This window comes from Astyanax mexicanus, chromosome 15, assembly GCF_023375975.1.
Source record: "Astyanax mexicanus isolate ESR-SI-001 chromosome 15, AstMex3_surface, whole genome shotgun sequence".
NCBI classification, from domain to species: Eukaryota; Metazoa; Chordata; class Actinopteri; order Characiformes; family Acestrorhamphidae; genus Astyanax; species Astyanax mexicanus.
In genome coordinates, this window is record NC_064422.1 from 30,683,019 (window position 1) to 30,704,848 (window position 21,830).

At 37.1% G+C, this 21,830-nt stretch overlaps 2 protein-coding genes across 2 annotated transcripts; one reads left to right on the forward strand and one right to left on the reverse strand.

Moving 5' to 3' along the window:
- Positions 1-660: 660 nt before the first annotated feature.
- Positions 661-12,043, reverse strand: si:ch211-214e3.5 (zinc finger protein 518A). Its single transcript, XM_007259143.4, has 2 exons — positions 11,753-12,043; positions 661-8,215 (listed from the first exon to the last, which is right to left on the reverse strand). The coding sequence occupies exon 2, from the start codon at positions 8,199-8,201 to the stop codon at positions 3,732-3,734; it is 4,470 nt and encodes a 1,489-aa protein (XP_007259205.2). The 5' UTR covers positions 8,202-8,215; positions 11,753-12,043; the 3' UTR covers positions 661-3,731.
- Positions 12,044-18,054: 6,011 nt separating this feature from the next.
- On the forward strand, positions 18,055-20,007 carry mxtx2 (mix-type homeobox gene 2). Its single transcript, XM_022669409.2, has 3 exons — positions 18,055-18,076; positions 18,559-18,737; positions 18,847-20,007. The coding sequence occupies exons 1-3, from the start codon at positions 18,055-18,057 to the stop codon at positions 19,618-19,620; spliced, it is 975 nt and encodes a 324-aa protein (XP_022525130.2). The 3' UTR covers positions 19,621-20,007.
- The last annotated feature ends 1,823 nt before the right edge of the window (positions 20,008-21,830 follow it).

Below are 21,830 nucleotides of genomic sequence, written 5' to 3' on the forward strand. Positions count from 1 at the left end.
AAGAATCGCATTCACTCTATCAAAACTGAAAGTGTGGAGCTCGGCCGCTTGTCTTTTGTTTTTTTATGCAGTACTGAGCCTCAAAGAAATAAACACACAATTAAATCCACCTTTGTAGTCCTTGCAAAAACTCAAACTATATTGCAGTTCATTCTGCAATTTTACAGTTTGTTTCAGTAAGTGTTCTGACCTGAATGTAGTCCTGACATAACATTAACATAAAAACATATTATTCTCAACCCAGAGGTTTAATATACCTTCATCTTTATTACAGTCCCCTCCATAGGCATGAATCGGTTGGAAATCCCAGAAAAACACAGAAGTGTGGCACTTTAAGTCTGTACAGGTTCTTTACATTATATTGCCCTCTACAGTGCAAACAGCCCAACTGCAGTGCATAGCAAGTAAATGCATCACAGAACTGTAAGACAGTTTACTGCTTATAAAAAAGGAAAATTAACATCTTTCTCATTTCCTATAACATTAATACCAGTATCAACAGTATCAACAGTAACATATTTTGATACGCACAGGGCATTAATAATGATCATGACATGTTGGATCATGAATCTAGTGTTGTAATATTGTAATACATTCTGCCATGTCATATTTCCCCCAATATTATGCAGCAATACTTTATACAGACACATAAAACATTGCTTCTTTCAAAGTATTTACATTTATTCAAGGATGAACTGCAAGGAGGCAAGTACAGTACAATATAGTGTCAACCTGGTGCATCACATTTTAGGCACTTATCATAAAAAAATAAAATTTCTCACATCCCAATAAATCCCAACAACCTGTATGACATAAGCTTTCAACTCCAAACAATTAACTTTTTCTTTCTTTATCTCTTTCTTTTTTTGCCTCAGGAGAAAATCATTTGGTTGCTGTTGTGTTGGCATGTGACAGAGTGAGGGTGATCATGCTTTTTGCTTGCTGATGGCATAGTGTAGTGGTAGTGTTAGGCAGGGCCACTTGAGCAGAGTACAGGTCAGAGGTCAGTGGTCAGTGAGTGGAGAACATTATACAGAGATGCAGGTTTCTAATGATGCATTAACATCTATAACAACAACAAACAATGGAGGAATGAACTGGATACAAAACTGTGGTAAACTGACTTCATTCAGTTCAACTGCTTTGAGTTGTAATAGTGATTGTCTTAAGAGAAAAGAGTAGAAAGATTTGAAGAAGTGATGTCTGATGAGCTACACTAACAAAAAGACACCTAACTCAAATATTCCAACCTCTGGTGTCAATGTTTATCTTGAGTAGTTACAGTGAAAAAGCACAAGCAATACACAAACCACAGTGAATGACATAAATTAACTTGAAAATTAGGGGTAGAAAAAATAACACAAAACTAAAACCTTTCTTATGAAATTAATATATTACCCTCATTAACAACAAAGGAAATGTGTGCATTTGTAAATCTGCTCAATTTGCTGGCTTTTAATGCACATGATATTGTGAATGCTGGCAGCAAGTGAGGTAAAGTAGAACCTGTCATTCATAAGTTGACCATTTTACTCTGAATGGCTGGCAGGAAGATTTGCATAAGTTATTAACCACAAAGACAGGCTGAAGAAAGAACAGGTTAAAGTATAGGTTCACTCTAGTGGTGGTACTATGTTATCAATACATTTAGACCATCCAAGTTAACTAAACTGCAGACTAGAATAAAATTGTGTCTTATTTTTACATGACATTACACTGCACTGCAGACAGTCTAACCCTTTACCAAATAAAGATAAAAAAAATGTTACATTTTTGAACACTTAAGTCTGTGAGTGCATCCCAATTGCATACAAATTTCTAAACCTAACTATTTTTTTCAGTATGAACTATGTACCATATATATATATAAAAAATTGAGGATAATGATGCAAGTTCAGCAGCAATGGGGGCAACTGAACTTGCAGTGATGTCAGCATCACTTCCTGTTAGTACATTTAATAATTTGTATACCAACCTGCACTAGTCAAATTAGTATATATATATTTTTATTAGTGTTTAGTATGCAATTGGGGCACAGCCTGTTTTTCTATACATTTTTGTAATGAAGTAATCACCACTAGGAACCCTTCAAGCATAAGGAAATGAAAAAGAACAACCATCTTCCTAAAATTTTTCAGGCAAGTCGAGGCACTCGAGGATCATGGAAAATGAGAACTTAATGGAGTTAGTGTTTGGTTGGCCATTTAAGTTTTGGGGCTTGCATCTGAACATCGCAACACTTTTTAAAAAAATCTTTTCGTGACTGAAGTGGGCCATGTTTTGCAGGTTCAAACTTCATTTAAACAGAGAAAACCATGGAAGAAAAAAAAAACATTATTGCTACTAAATTACACTGATCAATTTTGATGCATTAAAAAATAAAGACATGCAATAGCACCAAGACGACACAATTAACAGAAAAGGTGAATGAAAATACAGTGTCAGAATTAAACAACATCGAAATAATAGCTTCCATAGAAACCTAAAAAATTGTTTCAAGGATAAAAGATGAATCTGTAACTTCAGTAGCTTTCTAACCCTCTGGGGTCCACAAACTCACAGATGCATCTCAATATTTCTATTAATATCTTCAGGATAATGCAATGCGATTGAGAAACTTGTCTTGTGCCTCTTATCGTGTCTAACTGATGGATTTTAGACATTGTTGTCTGCCTTTTACATGTGATTTCTGTGAGCTTGTCTATGTTTTGTGTGACACTGACCAACAGACACTCAGGAAATTACTAACAATGCACTTAAATATATAACTGTGGAATTACTTTAAATGCAGACCCCAGATAGTTGATCAGAGTGTCGTATTGGGGTAATTACCTTTCCAAGTAAAATGGGATAAAACAGAAATAAATATTAGAAAATAAATAAATTAAAAATCTAATCTTTTTTGTATAGTCTAATAACTCCTAGATGCAAATCAATTATAGTCAATCTCAGTGTAAAATGCAATTGAAAGGGGAGACTTTACAGATTTAGGAAATGTTTGAACTGTATTTCTGCACTCGATTTTCACTAACATATTATAATAGAAACCCTGAAAAGGCCTGTGGTGAGTCTGTGGACCGCATAGGATTCAACAACAACAAAGACCTAAATGTATGCCTGCATGTCATCTATGTCGTCTGTTATTATAATTAAGATGGGATCAAAACAATCTTAATGTGAAAACAACCTCAGAGACCTCTAGCAATGGATAATAAATGCAGCCAACCTAAACAACTGAAACTGTAAAGAACGCCTCTTTTAACACAATTGCTGAGCTAATATATAAAAGATCTCTTAACAAACTGGACTGTTCTTTTGAATATTATGAAATTACCTGAGTAATTTGTTAACTGACTGCATTGAAAGAGGTCCATCACAGACAGCACCTGCTTTTTATACCAGTGATGATCTTTTTTTGCATGCACCATAAACGTACAGTGTGTCCAGTTTTCACAGTTCCATTCTGTACATACGCGAGGGTTTAGATTTAAATATACACGGGTTAAAACTATTTACATACAAATTGGTTTCAGGTACCAAACTCTGTCTATTACACTATACCCATTTAAAAACTTCTGGAGGGATATCTATGTAAAAAATAATTTTGACAGCTTAAGTGTATCTAACTGTACTATTTTTTTTAAAAAGAAATAGAAATCAGAATCAGTTATCAGTCTCGTTTCTACATTAGGGGACGGATTCTGACCCATACAAAGGGCCTCGTGACAAAGTTAAAACAGCTTATTCCAGTCTCTTGTAGCTTCCATGAGATGCCGCTGTCCATGGCCGATCCAATCTTCTTGATTGCTGAATACTCGGCCACAAAACCAACAACTGAACTTGGGCATCTGCTCTGTGGAGGAGGCCAACCTCACCACCTCGTATTTGCGTCTGCTTTTCTTTTTCAGTTTTAGTTTTAAGATGAAACGTTCTCGGACACTGGGTTCTAATGGCCGACCTCTTGCACTTGGCTTTGAGAGTGTGCCTTCGGAACCATTAAGACTCCACTCAGAGAGGGCCTTGACTGTACTCTGGGACAATGAGACCTTCACAACTTCACTGTTGTACCTGTTGACTGATTTCATGATGTTTGCCACTTCAGGAATATCAGCATCAGGGTGGTTCAGCACCACCACCGGCTGGTTCTGACGAGGGCATTTGATTTGCTGAAGTGGGCTGAAGGGGGAGAGCCTAAGTGTTCTCTCAACATCTTTTGCTGCAGGCTCCCACAGTGGGGAAACCTCTTTCTCAGGAGGTGACTTGCTTGAGATTCTCCGTGTTTTAGAAGAGATCCCAAACTGTTCCTCAAACACAGCCCTTCGCCTTCTTTTCCGTTGGCTACGTTGGCGAACGTGCATGGGGATCATCGAAGACTTCTGGATCACAACACCATCCTCGTCCTGGTATTTAATGTCAGTGCCTGATTGGGGTAAAATGTTTTTGAGCTTTGGTGGAATGAGATTAGGAGTAGTGGAGGTTTTCAGCCCTGCTGACAAACTGGTAAAGGCTTTATTTGAGGACATAAGAAAGCATGGTGATTGGAGAGAACTTGCAGCCACATAAATAGGTTTTTTGGCTGATGTGCATGGAGAGGCAGTGGGGAGGAACCTTGTGCCATTAGGACTTCTTATAACCTTGAGGAAAACTCTGTTTTTGCGTTCTTCATTCGCATGGCTGCCGTTCCCATCTGAGCTATTAAGCAGTATCCCTGACTTAGCTGGAGAGAAGTATCTTAACAAGTATGCCTGCCGTCCAGTTTGCACAGCAGCTGCTTTTTCAGAGTTCACAGGCATAGCCAGTACTGGGCAAGTGGTCAGCACAGTTTTGGTCGAACTGGTGGACTCACTGCTTACTGGTGCAACAGGAAGCGGTCTTTGAACTAAATAACATGTTGGTTGTTGCGAATTTGTTGTTTGCTCTCCTGACAGTGGCTGCTTCACAGCACTTGATAAGAGAAGAGGCCCTTTCAGGGAGGAGGCATTGACGAAGTAGCGGCCTCCACTGCTGCTTACTGCTTGCAGGAGAGATGCATAACCTTCGCCCTCTGTGCTTGAACCTTGAGCCGACATTCCAATTCTGCCTCCGTTTAAAGTAAAAGATAACGCTGTACCTTTGCTAGGCCTTTCAATTCCTGGCTTCATATAGGACACATTGACTTTGGAAGCACAGGACTTCGTAATAAGCTTGAACCCAGGACTGCTTTGCAGCTGGACTGGCACAGCATATGGAGTCTCTGTGGTCTGGAGGAACATCTGCTGTTTTCCCTCAGGAGTCTGCAGGATCCTAAGTGTTGTTTTGGTAGGCCTGATAGCATCTGACGTAGCAGCTGAAGATACCATCCTTTCTTTCTCGAGCTGCTGGCTGATTATAGCATCTGAATGCTTTTCAAGTATTTTGCCCAGAACAGCTGCATTACTCAAAGTTGCAGGTCCCTTCTCGATCGCAGGAGAAACACCCTTCATTGCTAGCTTTTCAGCCTCTGTCAGAGATGCAGATTCTTCTCCTGCCTCTCGTGACAATGGAAGGGACAGCTCCTCATCGACAGTAGCTATGCACTCATCAACTTCTATATCGCTATCTGACACTCTTTCTAGGTCTTTCTTCTCACTTGCAAAAATTACATCACCACCTGCACTACCTTCTCCACCACTTCCAACATTTTCTTCTTCAGACTGTTCAAGTGGTGGAGAGTCAGGTAGTGTTAAGCTCCAGTCCGAAGACAGCTTGAGATCATCAAAATCTTCTTCACACTCTTCCTCAAAGTCCTCTGCGGATTGGTTATCAGCTTCCAGTGAACCAGGGGAACTGCCAAAAGAGTCTTTAGAGTAATTGTGAAAACTGAAGACCTCCTGACTTGGGGAATTTTGAAAAGTTTCAGCATCCACATTACTGTCTGTAGGAACTGGGGACTCACCTGAACTGGTTCCATTTGGAGTTACAACAGAGGACTTGCACTGCACAGCTGTATTATCTGAGCCTAGTTCCTTACCAGAGGAGGAATCAGTATGCAGATTAATGTCAATGAGTGAATAATTGTGAAAGCTCTTTTCATTTGTTAAATATTCAGAAGGGGCTGTGGCTGCAGCACTGTTTAATAATGAAGTATCCTCTTCATCAACAACAATTGTTGGATTGGACTGTTTCTCTGCTGAAACCGAAATTGGGCTCTTTTTTACAGGAGTTTGAGGTGAACTCTGCTCAGTCATTCTTTCACATGAAGAAGAAGCTTCAGGGGATTCAGCTTTACAATTTTTATGACCCACTAAATGACCCATCTGGCCAGGAGACTCGCCTGAGACAGAAGTGGGAGTGGCATCATCTGCAATGCAATTAAGGATTAAGGCAGATGGTTGGTTATCATTTGCTGATACAGGAAACACACATGATTTCACATTAGAAATGACCTCTGGGGATGTGGGCTCATCTGTAGATTCTGAATCTACGTCATAGTTTTGTTTGATCAGAGATTCTGATGAAGCTTCTTTCACCCTGAGCAAATCTGTGTTCATGACCTCTTCTACAGTTCCATCTGGGAGTGTGGCAGTTTGTTTCTGGGAATTTGTTGATTGAGACTCATCAACAGATAGATTGGAAACAGGAAGCTCATGATTGTAATGCTGTGACGTCCTATCTGGACTACTGTTCTGGTTTGTGGAACATAAAGCCTCTTTGGTCATAGTGGAAACTGAGTCTCGAAAATGTGAGTCTGATCGAGGGGTTGGCAACTGGATAGACGTTTCAAGAACTTCATCACCAACCTGATCTGCAGCTATACTGTTTGCTTCATGTTCATGCAATAAAAGTGACTGGTCCCCAGTGTCCCTTTCAATGTCATTTGCCTCTAGTTTTATTGAAGCAGTGAAATCTGTCTTTTTCCCAGAGTTAAGTGTCTTTTTATCATCCTCAGGGGCATCAGCAAGCAACACCTCATTTTTGGTAGAGGTTGGTATGACTTTTAAAACCAAATGCTTCTTACCATCAACCATCTTAAAGCCCATGACTTTTGTGGTACAGTTAGGAGGGATGGAGATTTTGTTTTTGACCATAAGAACAGTCAGTCCATTATTGTTGCTTGGATTTACAAGCCCAGATCCTGAACTGAGTTCGTTCTCTTGTATCTTTGGCTGTGCAGTAGTTGGTGTAACAGGGTAAGAACATTGTGGTTCACTCTTAAGTGGACTTTTAGTCCACATATTACTCTCTTTTTTCACGCCGACAGCTCTCTCAAGAAACTGCTGGGTTTCCTCTAGTGTCTTCTCTGGATTTAACAATCTCCCATTGTGGTCAAGCAGACCTACACCAGATAGAGCATTCAGCTTCGACATCCACTGGGATTCCCTGGATCCTCCAGCAGCAGCAGCATTTTTTTTGAGCAGCAGCTTCAGTCCAGAGGAGTTAACTCCAGCGTTGTCCTCCACTGACTTCCTCCTGTTTGTTTTATCCATTTCATCTCTGTGGGCCATAGACAGATGCTTATTTAGATACTCCTTCCGTGCAGCACCATAGCCACAAAACTGACAAGTGAAAGGGAAAGTCCCAGACTGAGCCTTCCCTTGTGTCGGACTCAGGGGTGGACACCTTTCGCATTTGGTGCCACTTTCGTTATGATGATGGATGTGTTGAACAAAGGTGCCTGCATCTCTGGTGGAAAAGTCACACTTTTTGCAGCGAAACAGTCCATTACAGCTATGGCACATAATAAAATGCCTGGTGAGTAAAAGTAGAGAGTATTGTACTCCATCGTTGCAAATCTCACAAGTGACCAAAGTGTCACGATGTCCAATGCGATGCCGCTGGAGAGAAGAGAACTCGTTGGTGACAAAGGTGCACAGATCACAGGGATATGTTGGGAGCGTTCCCCTGTGAGCTACTTGAAAATGTTTCAGCAAGTCATTGGGGCTATAAGTGGTATCACCTTTACATTCAGAGCAGCAAAAACTCAGGATTTTCCCAGAGAAAATTGCACCCTGTTGCATCTTACATGGTGATTTCTCAGCGGCTTTGCCTTCTGTCTGAGAATCATCAGCACCTGTCTCCTCAGACTCTGTCTCATCTTGGTCACTGTCTTCATTATATGCTGTCTCTGATGTCTGATTTGCAAGTTCTGTTGAAGGAGGCCATGTGTGGACAATGGTGACATCTTCATCAACATCCCTGCTGCGGTCATAGCTTTCTGGTGGGTCATCTGAAGTGGCCTCCATGTTCTATCAAGTAACTGAAAAATAAAAAGTAAAATAATCAATTAAGTTTTATTTTTCCTATGCGATCTATAACAAGATAACATATTTCAGGTAAAAATGCAGTGTCATTAATTATGTCTTATCAAGTGAAGCATTGTGTCTTTTGTAATTAATCTGTTCCATCAAAGGCTTTTTGCAGAAAGTGGAACTACAATAACTTTTTTGGGTAATAAATTATGCATGGTAAAGAAATCCCATTAACCAAAGTGTACAGGCTCAGTGGAAGGAAGCGGCATCATTGAAATTGCTAAATATTCACTGTACATTCCTTGAAAAGGTACTATTTTTAACTATTATTTGAATAATTATTTCAGCCCTAAGGCACACTGTGTTTTATTACATCTTTCTCAAAATTTAATCTTAATTTTAGGCCACAACCTTCAGGCATAAATACTGAAGGTTTCCTAAAAATGTTTAATTAATGTAATGCCTAATTAAATCATTTCTGATCTAATTACAAGACAACATGCTTTATAACAGCAGTCTAACAACAGCCCTCACGCTAGACAATTATATACATTATACAGCAGTGTATGGCAGGGCAATTACTCGAAAATCAATTAAAATTGACATTAAGAACTAATAACTGTTGTACTTTTGCAACAAATGTAATATTTTATATGAAAAACAATATACATTGTTTTTTATTCTGTTAGTAGCTTTCCCAACTGTGTGTGTGTGCTGTCTGCACTTGGAGGCACCTCAAGCAGCTTGCTTTGTTTAATAAAATACTCTCTCATTCAAAATAACATATGAGTTATCACAGTATGGCAATTTGAACTATGAACTATGTTTAATTATTTATGGAAAAATATTAAGTCTATAATTTACTCATGGATGGAAACATGCTTGTCATGCAACAACCATCATCATAACATTAATGAAACCCCTGCTCAATCATGACTAATTTTTTATTTCTTTTCCGGTTCTTTTTCTTTTTCTATTGTTTGATAGGTGACCACAGCCTGCCTCAACTTCCTGTAATAGATCTTACAAAAAAGTGCAGACTGCAGACACAAAATACAAAAGTTTGCTGTTTTCTTTTTGTTGCTGTCAGACAACACCCTGTATCTCCAAAACTACTTTACAGTAGTAAGAGAGTAAGAAGGTTGTATTCTAAGCTATTGTGAGGAAATATATTAGTCCACAAAACTTCTGTACAATGTAAAGGACAATTGCCAGATTCACATAATATCAAACATTCCAAAAATGGAAATATAAAAAAAAAACAAGTGGATTTATTATTATTATTAATATTAATAATAATAATAATAATAATAATAATAATAATAATAACAACAACAACAACAACAACAATAATAATATCAATAGTTTTAGAAGTGACAAGTATAGATGAGTAGGAGACATGTTTAAACAAATGACAAGCTTAAAAAAAATTATATGCATTTATAAACTGCATTACGGTTCAGATTCAGATTTATTTTTGTTGTATTTTTAAGTTTAAATACAGTAATGTTATTTAGAAAATGCATGCTAACACACTTTTTACCCATAATTAAATATACTAATACAACCATAATAAACCAAAAATGTAATTACATATTATTACCAACATATCTAGTCCAAACATAATAAATATAAAGTCAAAAATGATAATTATATTTTGCTTAGACAGTATGTAATATTGTTTTCCATAATTGCTTTGTGTTAGCTGAAGCACAAAACTAAAACTTGTGCTTCATTTATATTGGTTTTACCACACAAAAATCATTTTACAAAATAATAATACTTTGCATACATTTGGCAGTTACTCAAATCACCAAGATTTTTGATTGTGTCTGTGACAAGACTATTTATGCCTAGACTGCAGAGATAATCAGGTAAAAACATATATATATGGATAAATATTATTTAGAAATCAGAAAGCTCTTGTAACAGGCATCTTTTACCTTTACTATTCTAATGTCCTATGTTACAGTACTATATGTATGCATACAGAGTATCTATGCCTTTTAGGCAATTTAGTCTTAGATGTTTATATACATGGGATATAATCCACCTGAACAACATTAACGCAGATGGTACAGCCAAAGCCTCATAAACAACACATACACTTAATTCTTCCGGAACACTTAGCTAGCCCATGTACTTTAAGTGATTCGTAATCACACAGTGCAAAGGCTAGCTGAGAGTTCTGGAGGGATTATGTGTAAAGTATTGTTTAATAGGCTTTACTCTTCATTTGCTGGATCATAACAACTGACATCTGACAAGTCCCACAACATGCAGAACTCTTAAACTCACATTTATCTAGATCTGACACTGCCCAAGTTTAGCCTAAATGTATTTGAACATCCATCATTATCAGAAAAGATGAGATGGCATGCCCTAACTAAAGTGACAGATGAATTTTCTATAAGAGAACACACAGACTCGGTTATACAGAGAGACAGAGAGAAATGCAGATTCAGTCGATTGATTAAACTTGACACAGTTCCACAAGTATTATCAATGGTACATCTGAGATGTTGCACATCATTAAATACATGTTTTCTCTAGGCTTCTGGATTATACAGCTCTGGAAAAAAGTAAGAGACCACTTTAGTTTCTGAATCAGTGGAGTATCCCTGGTTTTTAATCACCTGTTTTCATGCATCTTGGCATGTTCACCAGTCTTACACACTGCTTTTGGATAATTGTACACCACTCCTGGTGCAAAAATTCAAACAGTTCAGCTTGGTTTTATGGCTTGTGATCATCCATCTTCCTCTTGCTTATATTCCAGAAGTTTTCAGTTTGGTAAAATCAAAGGAACCCTTTTCAGAGCTGTATGTGCTGAATATGCTTTCTGGATGATAAAGTTAAAAAGTTAAGTCAGTGTAATCAACATTATCCTGTGTTTGTTAGCTAGTTAACCTGACAAAAAACTCTGAAGAGTCTTCATCCAGAGTTTTAAGGCATGGTGCGCCCCATCATTTTCACCATCCACACCATCCCTCCCTTTATCTTGTCTTAAAGCAGCGCAAATCAACGAGTTCACGAGTCTAGCTAATAGCGTGTAGCGTTAGAAGATAAGGGTCGTAGCTAGTTTAGCTTATGTGTGTTCAATAAAACAACAACACCTCCAGCTAGCTAGCTAACCTTAGGTTAACTAGGCTGTTTCAATGGACTTGACTATTGAGCAGTAACTTTGAGCAACGCGGACACACACGCACACAATACACAGAAAAGCGGAGCAAGTGTCATTACTACAGTGCAAACAACTTGCCTAGACCCGCGTTTAGACGTACACGGCCGCTGTTCCTCCCGGGACAGACTCGGGACATTTTCCGAGGTCACAAAGTAAGTACACCAACCCTATTAGTCAGCCAAATCCACAAAATACAGCAGCAACTCGCCCCCACCCACGCAACACATCAAACAAACAGGACCGCACACAAGCCGACAAAACACTGGAGCTGTTAAACAAGTATTCTACACAAGTATGAGAATCTCCGAAACCAATAGCGAACCCCAAATCCTCCATAAAAGCTTGTTTTAGAGGAATTTACCTTTCTTTTCTCCTCACACTGGCAGGTCAGTGACGGCGGCCATGACAGTTCCATCCGGGTAACTTTGGGCTCCTCTGCTGCGTGTGTGAGAGAAGCAGGAACTCAGAGCGGATGAATATGGATCCCATAGCTACCTGAAACTCTCATCACCCTCTCCTTCTCCTCCTCAAACTCCCACTTTAAACACGCTGTCCCCCCACAAACAAGCCTCGTTTGTAGTTTAATTCACCCCTGACTGTAACTGGGGCTCTAAGCAGCCCCCAGTACACCCGTGCTGCAGCTTTAGCGCTGTTTATAACACTGTTTATAAGCCCCAGCCCACAGCAGCAGCAGTTACTGTTGAAAAGCTCCGGATAGACTTAACAGACGCCATGTTTGATTCTAGACCACAACACGCCATTTTACACAGCCCTCAACAACATAAAACTCTTGTGTTTTCTCTTATTTATGCTAACCATACACTAGAGGACTTGTCATCTCACATCTAATGACAAGTCACAGACTTTTCAGTCAGAGACTAGTCACAGTATAAGATTTTACAAAGACTGGTGATCTTGCAGGGTCACTATTTTCAAGACTGCAAATAGCTAGATTCTTTTTGAGGTTATTTATAATTAATTAATATTAATTTATATTAATAATTGTAATTTGTTATAATATTTTATGTAAGAATGACATGACATGTTAAAGGCTACGTCAACATTACCAGGCTAAAGTGACTCAAATCTGATTTTTTGGTCAATGTGGCTCAGATCTGATTTTTTCATGGCTGTGTGAATGTGCCAAATGAGTCACTTTCATATGTGGTCCTAAATCAGATACCTATCCAATTCATGGACATGCGACATGAATATGAATGGTCAAATTGGAATTATTTTTGCTTTTACGCATGCACTACGTGCTGCAAAAACAGCAAAAGCAAACTGCCTGGCCTTTTTTCGCCTCCTTAACCTGGGTATGTCCTTCAGAGCTGTTTGCTCTCCACTCGAGCAAAACAGGCTGCACATATGAGGTGCTAACGCATCCATTTCCCTTTTTAAAGCTAGAAGTCGTCACTCAAATATGATGGTTTTTGTTGTTGTTGAAGAAGGTGACGTTTATACACGTATCGATGTGCGCATGTGAGGTGTTCCAGGTACAGATTCACGCACATTACACACAGATACAGGTCAATTAAATTTGTGAAGGTAAACAGTCAAGATTGCCAAATCCGATTTGAATGGAGTCTCATCCATGTCCAGATCCACAAACGTTCCCGTGCTTGTCTTGCGCTTTCCGTAGCTCTCCTATTGGTTGTTGACATTGTTCATGTCACTATTTGCATGAGCCAAGTCTCAAGACCTACGATAACACTAAACACCATTAGTTTTATCTGAATGCCATGATGAGAAAAAGACTAACTTAAACTTTCAGTCCTTACAATTTTATACTGAATGATCGCGACCGCATCTTAACACTAGCAAGACTCTCATGATTTTATCCCGACTCTGAAAATTTGTCTGTCTTAAAAATCATTTGGTGTAAGGTCGGCATTTGTAAGATGTCTTCAGAGCAGCTCAAATTACAGATTGTTGTTTGGTCCTTCTCTATAGAAAATTCTACATAGTGAATAGTGAACACAACTTGTTATGTCTGATATGAAACTGCATAAAATCTGCAAACAGTTCAAATAAAATATGTCTCTACGTCTGGCAGGAAACATGTGAAGGCAGTAATGTATGTCGAAATTATAACCTCATACCTTATTTTGTACAAAATGTGGAGGATATACACCAGGAGTATACTAATTGTTTGTCAGATATTTCATTACAATATTCAGTGAATCTCCCATTCAACTTTTAGTCAAAGAAAATGTGTCAAAAATCCATAAATTCTAGTTTTTAGATTGCATGTGAAATCTAGTTTGAAGTTAGCTCATGGAGTTAGGGCCCAAATTGAAGCAAAATGTCAACTCTGATACTCTCAACTCTTCTTTATAAATTAAACAGTTTAATAAGAGAGTTGATTGATGAGTTAAATCTTTCCATACTTAATAAATTTCCACTTGACAAGCATTTATTTGAGAGCAAGATAGCTACAGTAGGCTAGACCATATCATCACTTTTAAATAAAAAGCAAGTATCTCTGTTTTTGTCGATTTTCTGCATTCTACAGAATTTGAACACAGAAACTGTTCCTTACACTGTCTTGATGAATAGACCAAAATGTCTTGAAATAAATTATTTTTGAGAATTATAACACTTTGTCATTTTGTAAGAACCCACTACTATAAGAATGTTTCAGCAGAAGATATGATCAGCTATAATGACTTATTTATTTTCAGTGTATCATAGCTGACCATTACTACAACAATGGAGAAAAGTGAATTATAATATTTTTAGAGAATGCTAGCCCATATGTTTGTAAACACTGTAAAGTAGGACAGATAAGGTAGATAAGGGTAGGTAATAGGCAAAATGGAGTCTAGATGTTTAGAGTATTTTCGAAGGCATTTTATACTGAGGATTGGACAGGACAACATAGCAAGGCTTTAAGAGAGATATAATAACATTGGAAATATTCAACTACACCAAGCTGGTAAAGGATTAAGATAATCTATATGAAATCAATAAAGGATGTCATCATATATAAAAATCATTTTCTATTAATCTTCAGTGACCTTTGACCACTGATCTTTGTAGATATCTGTCTGGAGTTTAAACCACTGAAATCTTAAACAGGTGTCAGTATATGTAGTGAGGGGTTTATGCATGTAACCCTCCCACTTTTCTACTAACATAGGCCCAATCCCATTTTACTCTTTGCCCCTACAATCTACAGCTTAGCCCTACTCTTACTTTTTAACCCTCATTCACAAATTGGTTTACGCCCAACAGTATGGTGTCACAATTCTTGTTGAGATAGAGGCTGAGGGTGAAGTGTTAGGGCTAGGTCGCTAGAGATTTTTCAAAGGCACACTCTAAAAAGAGGGTTATAAAAATTTACAGGTAAAAAGGCTGTTTAAACAACAAAAGAATCCCAAAAATTTAGTAATTTCTTCGTTAAAAAATATGAAATCATTGCAATATATTAGTTGTAGACCTTTTCCTTACAACAAGTCTTAACAAAATGGTAGTAGTAGCTAAATTTAAAAAAGCTAGATAAAATATACAAGCTAGCAAATAGCTGTTTAGAAATAATAGGTGGATGACAATAAATAATTGTCACATGAGGGTGCTGATCTTTATTGCTCACCAGAGGAACAGCTGCTCTTCTGGTTATCTGTAGATATCACACTTTTTGTCAAGCTGGATGTGCAGTCTTGACCACAATTTCAAATCCAAATTTACTCATGTCCCATAGATTAGTTAAACAGTGACAAAGCAACTCATGTATTTGCGACTTACCATCTTGATTATTAATTGGGGTCCACTTGGCCTGCATTGCATGGCAAAATGTTGATTGTATCATGCTGTAGAACACCTATGTGGAATTATGCACTTGTCTGTAATATGTAATGTATCTGTAATATGCACTTGTTAATGCAGTACACTAGTTGTAATAAATTCCACAGAAAGGCCTAATTTGGATTATGTCCATAGATTAACTGAACGCCATGAAATAGTTACCATGCTTTTAATTCTCAGAGTATATTAGATAAATTGCAACCAAAGATCAGGGCCAAAAACAGGAATATTTTCCCCAAGTTAGATCACTGCATGAACATTAGCACAGTTAGCACAGGACATGCTGTTAAACACCCCCCTAATCAAGGATGCTATTGTCTTGCCATCATTATAAACTATATTGTTTTGTCTTCGCTATCAGTGCAGCGGTTCTAGCAGGCCTAGACTCACAGGATCACTGGACCAAAAGAACATATTAATCCTTAAAATCCTTAAAAAAAAAAAAAAAAAAAAAAAAAAAGGTAAATTCAAAAATAGTAAATATTTGAGTAATTGGGTGCAAAGCATAGATGCAAACATTAAGTCTTCACTCTTGTATTTGAAATATTTAATTAATATTTGGTGTATTGATACATTAATATACAGTCTTAATTTTAATATACTGATATAATATACAGTAAGTAGTGGCGAGTATTTTTATCTCATTGTATATAGCCACCTTTAAACAACACTGTATCAGCTTTCCTAGAAAGTATACAGAGTTGTGAATTCTGTATTTGTAAATATATAAAATATTCTGTGATTTGGATCAACATAACGTAATACTTGTTAAATGTGAATTGAAATATTATTTTCTAAATATGTTTTGCAATATGCATGAGTAAATAAACATATTAATTTATGTTGTTTTAATGGCTTACATTTCAGAGAACATCTGAAATGATGATAGGTACAGTAGATATAAAAATCAATATATACAATTGTAATATGAAGATATGAACAATATTTAAGTTCATATGTTAATTTTTATACATTCAACAAACCACAGAAAGGTTAAAAAGGTGTGAAAACCTCAGGTGAGGTCAATCATAAGAGAGCAGTTTGATGTAAAGCTGGAGTTATCTGACTTATCACATATTTAATGTTTTAATCAAGTATGGCTATTAACAGCTCTGCCACTGATTAAAACAGCCTATCAATCACCCACAGTAAAGAGGCTAGGTTAATCATGACTATTGTTATGTTAATTATTCTAACAAAACAGTAGATGAAATGCTTTTCCCATAAACACCATAACATCCTAACTCAACAGGAGAGGCATGATTAAATAATGTTGTAAAAAAGCTTAGGGGGGCATGTCTAAACATGTATTTTATAAAGATCAACATATAGTATTATATTATATAATATATACTATATTATAATTAAACTTTTTTAACATATAAAAATAAATGTGTGCAAATTTTATGTGGCTGACATGACTTCAGCAAATATCTCAAAGTCCACTGCTATGAGAAGGTCCCCTAGAAGACATTAAAATGCCTTTAATTTAATTTTAAATGTTTGTATGGTAATATACAAACTTTTTAAAAAAACATGATAAGTGCATAGAGAAGAGGGTACAGTTGGGATTATAGTTTGGTCTATTATTATTATTATTATTATTATTATTATTATTATTATTATTATTATTATTATTATTATTATCTATTACCAGACCATTTAAAAATAATTAAAAGAAAGTTTCTGATAAAATTCAATTAAAATATTTACAAATAATAAATAATAGTTGATTATGTCTTTATTTATTTATTATTCAACAAAATATATAAACATTTTTATGAAAAGAGAAATTAAATTTTTTTAACATGATTTAAAAAAATAAATATGCTAATGAAAAATATGTAACATTTATATAACAATTGCATAATAATGTAATAAACCTATACAGAAAATGATATGCAAATAATTCTATATAGCAATACAGTGCAAGTAATTGTATGTAATTTTAGAAAAAAATACTTTTGTACATTCGCTTTCTAAACTGACTTTTACTGAATAACAGAAATGTTAACATTTTATAGCATTAAAAAACTATTAATGAGTTTTAATAAGAGTTAATGAATCTGCAACATGTTTTCATATTTTGTTCAAAATACAAGGTAGAGGTCAATTAGATTGGGCAATCAAAATATTTGAAGGAATTATATCTCATACATCTCATTTGGTCTTAATAATTTTGAATGTTTTCCTTTATTGTTTAATATTATTAACAAACAATGATATGTGATAAAGTAATGAGAACTCACTTTATAAAACAACTTTATAACTATACATTTATAATCACTTCTGAATGATAAAGTTTGGTCAAATAAATGAGACATTTCTAGATTTTGTAGTCAGATGTCAGTGTTTAGGATAATAATATGACTGGACTGTTCTGCTTTAGTCTTAGTCAACGACTTTTTTTTCAAGTGTATATTTTCATAAGTGTTAGGACATCCAGTTGTCATAACATGATGTCATACCTTACTATGAAAAGTAGTTTTGTTAATTATCTAAACATGCTGAGTTCTTAGATGATATCCTGAGAATTGAGTGTGTGTTTGTGGTAAATAACAAAAGAGTTTGTTGAGGTTGTGTATGAGCATAAAGGTGTGAAGTGGTGTGTGAACTGGGGTGTGGCGGGTGAAAATGGTTACTGATGGGCATTAGTTCAGATCAGTGAGATCTACCTTTTAGAACTTCACAGCTCCTCCCACCTGTGCCAGAAGAAATTCTGGGATAAATACTGCTTGCTCTCAGTCCTGAGGCAGAATCTGAAGAAGCAACAAGTACTGAGTACATCTTCCCTCTCAGCTGGAGCTTACCTGTTTAGAAAACTTCCTCAAGTCAGCTCAAGAACAGCTTAAAGATATGTGGACTGATAGCAGCATTGGTAAGTCTAAGATAATTGAATAATTTTAAGATAAGTTTCAGTGTGGTTTGTTATATTTGTTACTAAGTAGCATACTTGTCACATTCTAAGCTAATATCTGTCCGTTTTGTAAACTTGAACAACATTTAAATTACTAAAATATATGTTTGTCACCCTTTATAACTCTTGTCAGTGTTTATATATGTAAACTATATATTAGAAATGTATGTATGTTACAATTTATATGTTTGTCTGTCGTTTATGGATGTGGCTCACAGTAAAGGACACCTCCTTATCTGTAGATGCCCTCTTGATGTGACCTTCCTCCTGTCCTTGGTCCCCTTTTCCCTGGTCCCTGATGCCCCCTACCCAAAAGGTCTGAAGGTATCTATATGTATAGTGTATGTATTTGATGTTCTGGTGGTTTTGGCGTCCCAATACTTCTTAACATTTATTAAAACACTGTTCTAATTCAAATAATCATCTATGTGTTTATTCCACAGCTCAAGCTCAGGATGGAACATCCCAGGCCAGTAAGATTGCAGGCAGGAGAAAGAGAACCAGCTTCACCAAAGAACACTTGGAACTCCTCAGAATGGCTTTTAGTGTGGACCCCTACCCTGGCATCAGTGTCAGAGAGAGCCTTTCTCAAGCCACCGGCCTTCCAGAGTCACGCATTCAGGTAAATGTCCTAACAAATATAAAGCAAATCTATATTGCATGTTTTTAAAGATTTGATTGTTAATAACTTTACTTCACAACCTAATTTGAGCTTATTTATTATCAAACAGGTTTGGTTCCAGAACAAGAGAGCAAGAACCTTGAAGAACAGGGCCACCCGGACCTCTCCTCAACCAGAAGCGGTAGTGTCTCCTCTGTCAAGCCCCTTCCTGCCACCTCACATGGTTGGAATGATGGAGAATGGTCAACCAAGGTCCATGACAGAAGCACCAGTTAACTTTAGCTTCACCCAGCCTCAGATGAAAGAAGATGGCGATCAGGAGGGATTCTTCTCTGACATGTCTTCACAGATCTTCAGCTTTCCACTGAGTGGCACCTACTGCAGCACTCCAGTCACCAGGCCACGCCAGGACAGGCTGATGGGCACCAGCTTGAGTCCTTCTCCTCTTACTTCTGATCTGGAGGTCACGCCAGTCAGCTGGTCCTCAGTAAGAGGAGGAAGAGCACAGTCTACTTCAGATTCTCTGTGGAGCCCAGCACCAGCACTTCAGGCCATTGGAAACAATGGCACAGATGAGTCAAGTCAGGTCTTCCTCTACCCACCACCTCCATATCCTCATGGCAGTGTCTGCAGTGGATATGCTGGAGGTTTGAAGTCCAACTCCACCTCCCCTGGATCTCCTGATTCTGCTTTTTGGGATATGGGGCTGGACAGCGCCTCTCCATCCGTGCCATACCCTCAGGGTGGCAGCCTCTGGGAGGAGCCCACTCGGATGCAGTCTCTGGCCCCACTGCCCAACCTCTCCTCTCAGTGTGTGGAGGAAGTTCTTGGAGAGATGCAGCCAGGTTGGTGGAAGATCAACGGGCAGATGGAGCTTCAGTAGTTTTAATACTGGATGGAATCACATTTTTATTTATTATTTTTTTAGTCATAAGATTTGACTGATTTTTAATGCAAGGACTCTAAGCTGCTTTGTTTGCCTACTTAATGACGACTCAAATCAAATGACTTGAAATGATTGAAATGATCATATGTTCAGAATCTTTTATTTATGATATTGTGGTAATGCAGGTCACACAACAATATCAAACCTCAGACAGAGGAAACTATTTGCTCTTTATATTTAATGTGGATCTCTTTCAAATAGCAGGTCTCCAAATGACCTAATGCTGCAAGAATCCATCAGTATTTATGACCATTGGTCCTTGTTGCATATTTATTTTATAATTTATTTCACCACATTGTTGGGATGCAGGATGGTAAAATGTAAATATTGACTTATTTTGTAAAATAATTTATTGCATGAATAAAGATGTTCATCAAATGAAATTACCTTTACTCCTTGTCTTATTTTCTACATTTTAACTTGTATCACATTGTCTTTGCTGATAACTGGTATTTGCAAGTATATAAAAAACCTACATGGTCTGACAATGCAGATAAATATAACGTTCATATTCAAATACAAAATTAACAATATGCTGATATTTTAGCAACATTAATAACAGAAGGCCATTCTATTCATTCAATCTTTCCTGGAGTACAGTAATAATTAAATATGGATGAAATCTAAAACCTTTTTATGTTGGGATGCGTATTGGCAAAAACTATACAAATCACAGTGGGATCTAATGATGAAATATGACACTACTATCTAGTGGGCAGGGTTTAAATAAAACAGACAAAAAAAAACATTACAGTGTCTTGAAGACACTGAGAAATACTAAGAGTGTGTAAGTCTGTCATTAAAGCTAAATGTGGCCATAACCTAAAGTATAAAACATGGTGTGTTATTCTATAGCTTTAATGTCTATTAAATTTACAATGTATAAAAATCATACAAAAAAAGAAAACGCATGGAATGAGAAGAGGTTTTTAGCACACTAGTACATACTAGTACTGTAAATCAATATAAGTCAATGTAACGTTTAATGAAATTTATTAGCCTTCCTAGATGGTGGCTTCCTTAACTGAACAGATTTCCACAAATTAGGGCAAATTTTACTGTAATAAAATATTCACTTCTTATTAATAAAGACTATAGGCCAGGGGTCGGCAATAGGCCTGCAAGCATGAAACATCTGGCCTGTGAGGTTATTTTATTGGAAAATATCTGGCCCATGGCCAAACTTAATTGCCAACCCCTGCTATAGGCTATAAATGCTGTAAAGTTGTTTAGTCGTATTGTTATGTAGTCTAATATAGTCTTTATGTATGTTACAGTTTATATGTACTGTATGTCTGTCTGCTGTGGATGTCTACTTATCTGTAGATGTCCTCCTAATATGACCTTGGTGAGCCAATAGAGAATGCAAGACCTACACCCTCCTTGGCATCCCAGAAATCGCAAAAAATAGAGACATCAAGTCTTCCACAGATGCTTCAGAGAAAGCCTTGAGGTGGATTTGGATCAAAAGGTCCGAAACATGGTCCCAACACTGCTGGGACACAAGCTGCGTCTGATTAGCCCCGGCTGGGTCACCTGAAGGAGTGTTTATGATGTTGTGAGACCCGAAACATCCAAAGATCTCAGGAAACATCACAGATGATGTGTCCCAGTGCATCCACAGATCAATTCAAGGAGTTTTATTGTCAATACTGCATATGTACAGGACATACAGAGGATTGGAATTACGTAACTCTCTTTCCCAAAGTTACAACAAGTAAAGCAAGATAAAACATAAATAGAAAAGAATGAGAGATGTACAATACAACAAGGTCCCAGACATAGACATGTGAGGCAAGAGACACAAAACAATAGTGCAGTGATAGGGGGATTAAAGTTGGAATGACAGTAGTACCATTGTAAACAGAACCCGTTTAAACATAAGGACAAACATTGAAGTATAAAAGCTTAATGCTGGTAAAGTCAAACGGGTGCATACAGTTCTTTAACAGTCACAGTTTAAGGGGGGGTAGATGCATCTATATATATATATAGACAGACAAACCAAGTCTCCCTGAAGCTGCGGGAGTCTCCCGCATTTCGGTAGTGGCTCCCTGATGCCCGCGAGTCACATATAATCTCCCGGAATTCAGAACGAGTGCCCCAAACGCGCACACAGGGAACCTGTGTATAGGGTATGTATATGG